Here is a 4,788-nt window from a genome sequence, read left to right as displayed (position 1 = left end):
CAGAGCGAACAGGCACAGCTGCACCATTTGAATTCACAACCATGGACCTGTTCGGCCCTTATGAAGTGAGGGATGAAGTAAAGAAAAGAGTCAGACTTAAAGTGTGGGGAATTGTGTTATGTTGCATGGCCTCCAGAGCCATACACACTGATGTGGTGAGTGACCAGTCATCGGAAGGATTCCTGCTGGCTTACCAGAGGTTCACTTCATTGAGGGGTTACCCCAGGAAACTGTGGTCAGACCCTGGCACTAACTTTGTTGGGGCCAAGCCTGCTCTGGAGCAGCTTCACAAATTTCTGGACCAACTGAACAAGTCTGAGCTTGAAGAAAACGCTGCCAAGCATGGAACGGAGTGGTCCTGGCGGATCCACCCTGCAGACTCTCCCCATAGGAATGGGGCAGCTGAGGCAGCTGTCAAGATCGTGAAGCGGGCCTTGAGCAATCTTGGTGGAGATGGAGGTTTCACCTGGGGGGAATTCCAAACATTTCTCTTCATGGCAGCCAACCTCGCAAATGAGAGACCCATCGATGCCAGAACTCAAAGCAGGGAAGAATGTGTGGAGTATATCACCCCCAATTCTCTGTTGCTAGGACGGGCCAGTCCAAAGGGTGACCCAGGAGACTTCAAGTTTGACGGCTACCCATACAAAAGACTTCAAAGTATTCAAGGAGAGGTCAGCAAATTCTGGAAGAAGTGGTGCCAGTTGGCTGGTCCTAATCTGTTTATAAGAAACAAGTGGCACACCAAGGAGAGAAATGTTGCAGTAGGAGATTTGGTATGGCTGGCTGACCAAAATGTCCTGAGAGGTCAATACAAGTTGGCTAGAGTGGTCAGTGTCAACGCTGATAGGAAAGGCATCGTAAGGGATGTACATGTGAGAACCTTTCCCAGCTACCCCGTCCCAGTCACAAAGCCAAACAAAGGAGAGATCACAAAAACAAACAAGAAAGGAACCAAGAGGCTCTTAACAAAAATCCCTGCGACAATTCTGCATAGGGATGTCAGACGCCTAGTAATCCTACTACCTATTGAAGAACAACCAGGGGGAAAGACTGGTGTGACCTCCCTGGATTTAAAAAACCAGGAGCTCAAGTGGGAGGTGTTGAGGTAAAGATTCATTTCAGCTCATATCAGCTCACATGACTTTGCCTTAAAAACTACAAGTCCCACAATGCACCACCGGCAGGCCAGTGCAGGCTGCTCATTACCCTTTTAAGTTGGAACACCTGTGAATGGAAGGTCTCTCAGCAAACATATCAGCAGAGAGAGCAACAAACAAAGGATTCAACTCGTGGTACAACCAAAGGAGCCACTGGTACGGTAACAAGACTTTTTATTGTGATGATTATTTAGTAATCATTTATACAGACAGCATGCATATCAGTTTGCTGCATGCATATGAGTTTGGCTTTTTGGTTGAGTGTATTTTGTTGATTGTTCAACTTAGGTTAATGTTTGATGAGCTTTCCTTAAAAACACCAATGCTGCATACTGTTTGCATTTCAACAGTCTATATTATATTATATATTAGTCATTAGTTGGGATTGTTTCAGAAATTCCACCTGTTGTAAGCCTTGGTACTTGGTACTGAGAATTGTTTAAAATTTATTTGCATGTTTGGATAACTTATGCTTTTTGTGTTTTGAAGGTTTTCAACCTGATAGACCAACCACTCATCAACAAGAAACAAATAAGGAAAAATAAAATAAAAATTGAGCTGTGTTGGAAAGAGTTGTCCCGTGCGTCCTTTGGGGTTCATGTACCAGGCCATTTCAAGTTGGGCAAGAGTTGAAAAACACCTAGCAATGTGCGAGGCAAAGGTGTGTGTAGTTTACCTTGAAGTTTTTTGATTAGCTCGAAAGGAAGGCATATCCAGCTGCTGACCTGCTGATCTGAAAGGAAGAAAAGTGAGCAGCAGTGATTACTGGACCATATATAAGAAGAATATGTTGTGGAACCTTAGGACAAAATATACAAAAAAAAGTGGCAAAATAGTGACTTAAATCTAAACCCCAATTTTCACATTATTATTTATTCTTATGGCGACTCTAGCGCTCCTGTAACTATGTTGCTATTAAGGGGAATAGGTGGAAAAGGTAAAAAAAAAAAACATAACTTATCGATATCACCATGACACTTGCCCAGTTGATAACTTATATTGGGACAATTCTTTTTTTTTTTTCTGCAATTGTATGTTCAAATATAGTAATAAGTCATTATTTTATCAAATATGTTCAAATTTGCCTACATTTCCAGACCAGCTAAAACCAGGTTTGAAATGATTGTTTCATTTTGTTGACATATTGGAGTCAAAGGTTTTTTCTACAGGAGGAATTTTGACATGTGTCTTTTTACACCTTTGTAATTGCCCATTTAAATGACCCTTAACAAAACAGAAAACTGGTTCTTACTTGCAGCCCCTGGAAGATTCGCCATCTTTCTCTCTTGTCACATAGGAAAAAAAATGTGTATTGTTAACAGTTGTGGTGTTAAGACACTCAAAACCTTTACTCAAGTACTGAAAGTAATACTACAATAGGATATTGTTATATTATTATCATAGATTTTTATTATTTTATCATAAGACAATAGACAAAACAAAAATACCAACCTCTGCATTGTCTGATGAATTTGAGATTCTCCAGGAATTTGGACTCCCTTGCTTTCACCAGTTTACGGTGCTCTTCGTCAATCGTTTCCCCACGGGACCCTTCCTCACTTTTTCCCAGTCCTCGTCGGTCTACAATATGGAAAAGAATATAAAACAAACATTGTCAGTACACAAAGGGGATTAATCATCAGGGTCCACCATCACAAAGCCCTGCTTGTTAATGGCAAATTCAATGTAACTTCTCACCATGTGCTTTAATGCCTCCCCTTTGTAGTAGGTCTTGTCTGATGGATACTCTATTCCCTCTTCAATCAGCTGCTTCAGGCTTGAAGCCACCAAATGCAGCTCCTCTCCATCGTAGGCATACACCTCTTTTCCTCACAGGTCATCAGGACGAGCTGGCCACACGGGCATGAGGTCCCCTCCACCTTACCCACAACCTGCATGCTCACTTTATCTGGAAGGTAAAATTTGTTCCACCCATTCACCACGTTCTCCTTCCCACTGTAAATGGTGTCGTCCAGGTTTCCAATCATCCACTTTGCTCCCGCCGGCTTCTTTAAGTCGATAGTCTTGTGTCTAATTGTGGACAAAAGCTCTGCCACCTTTATCACAGGATCTGAAACTGTGACAGATACCAGAGGATTTTGATTAAATATGGAAAATACTTATCATAGCAAGGTTGTACAATGTGCGAGGCAAAGGTGTGTGTAGTTTACCTTGAAGTTTTTTGATTAGCTCGTTAGTAGGCATATCCAGCTGCTGACCTGCTGATCTGAAAGGCAGAAAAGTGAGCAGCAGTGATTACTGGACCATATATAAGAAGAATATGTTGTGGTACCTTAGGACAAAATATACAAAAAAAAGTGGCAAAATAGTGACTTAAATCTAAACCCCAATTTTCACATTATTATTTATTCTTATGGCGACTCTAGCGCTCCTGTAACTATGTTGCTATTAAGGGGAATAGGTGGAAAAGGTAAAAAAAAACATAACTTATCGATATCACCATGACACTTGCCCAGTTGATAACTTATATTGGGACAATTCTTTTTTTTTTTTTTTTTTTGCAATTGTATGTTCAAATATAGTAATAAGTCATTATTTTATCAAATATGTTCAAATTTGCCTACATTTCCAGACCAGCTAAAACCAGGTTTGAAATGATTGTTTCATTTTGTTGACATATTGGAGTCAAAGGTTTTTTCTACAGGAGGAATTTTGACATGTGTCTTTTTACACCTTTGTAATTGCCCATTTAAATGACCCTTAACAAAACAGAAAACTGGTTCTTACTTGCAGCCCCCTGGAAGATTCGCCATCTTTCTCTCTTGTCACATAGGAAAGAAAATGTGTATTGTTAACAGTTGTGGTGTTAAGACACTCAAAACCTTTACTCGAGTACTGAAAGTAATACTACAATAGGATATTGTTATATTATTATCATAGATTTTTATTATTTTATCATAAGACAATAGACAAAACAAAAATACCAACCTCTGCATTGTCTGATGAATTTGAGATTCTCCAGGAATTTGGACTCCCTTGCTTTCACCAGTTTACGGTGCTCTTCGTCCAATCGTTTCCCCACGGGACCCTTCCTCACTTTTTCCCAGTCCTCGTCGGTCTACAATATGGAAAAGAATATAAAACAAACATTGTCAGTACACAAAGGGGATTAATCATCAGGGTCCACCATCACAAAGCCCTGCTTGTTAATGGCAAATTCAATGTAACTTCTCACCATGTGCTTTAATGCCTCCCCTTTGTAGTAGGTCTTGTCTGATGGATACTCTATTCCCTCTTCAATCAGCTGCTTCAGGCTTGAAGCCACCAAATGCAGCTCCTCTCCATCGTAGGCATACACCTTTTTGTCCTCACAGGTCATCAGGACGAGCTGGCCACACGGGCATGAGGTCCCCTCCACCTTACCCACAACCTGCATGCTCACTTTATCTTGAAGGTAAAATTTGTTCCACCCATTCACCACGTTCTCCTTCCCACTGTAAATGGTGTCGTCCAGGTTTCCAATCATCCACTTTGCTCCCGCTGGCTTCTTTAAGTCGATAGTCTTGTGTCTAATTGTGGACAAAAGCTCTGCCACCTTTATCACAGGATCTGAAACTGTGACAGATACCAGAGGATTTTGATTAAATATGGAAAATACTTATCATAG

General features: G+C 40.9%; 1 protein-coding gene across 1 annotated transcript; it reads right to left on the bottom strand.

The window, feature by feature from the left end:
- Nucleotides 1-2,864: 2,864 nt before the first annotated feature.
- On the bottom strand, nucleotides 2,865-4,656 carry LOC129115552 (uncharacterized). The gene is made up of 5 exons (XM_054626959.1): nucleotides 4,357-4,656; nucleotides 4,110-4,239; nucleotides 3,909-3,942; nucleotides 3,332-3,387; nucleotides 2,865-3,237 (listed from the first exon to the last, which is right to left on the bottom strand). Exons 1-5 carry the CDS (start codon nucleotides 4,645-4,647, stop codon nucleotides 2,933-2,935), a joined length of 816 nt encoding a protein of 271 aa, XP_054482934.1. The 5' UTR covers nucleotides 4,648-4,656; the 3' UTR covers nucleotides 2,865-2,932.
- Nucleotides 4,657-4,788: the final 132 nt, after the last annotated feature.

This window comes from Anoplopoma fimbria, unplaced genomic scaffold (genome assembly GCF_027596085.1).
Source record: "Anoplopoma fimbria isolate UVic2021 breed Golden Eagle Sablefish unplaced genomic scaffold, Afim_UVic_2022 Un_contig_7563_pilon_pilon, whole genome shotgun sequence".
Classification (NCBI taxonomy): Eukaryota; Metazoa; Chordata; class Actinopteri; order Perciformes; family Anoplopomatidae; genus Anoplopoma; species Anoplopoma fimbria.
This window is presented reverse-complemented; position numbering and strand designations above follow the sequence as displayed.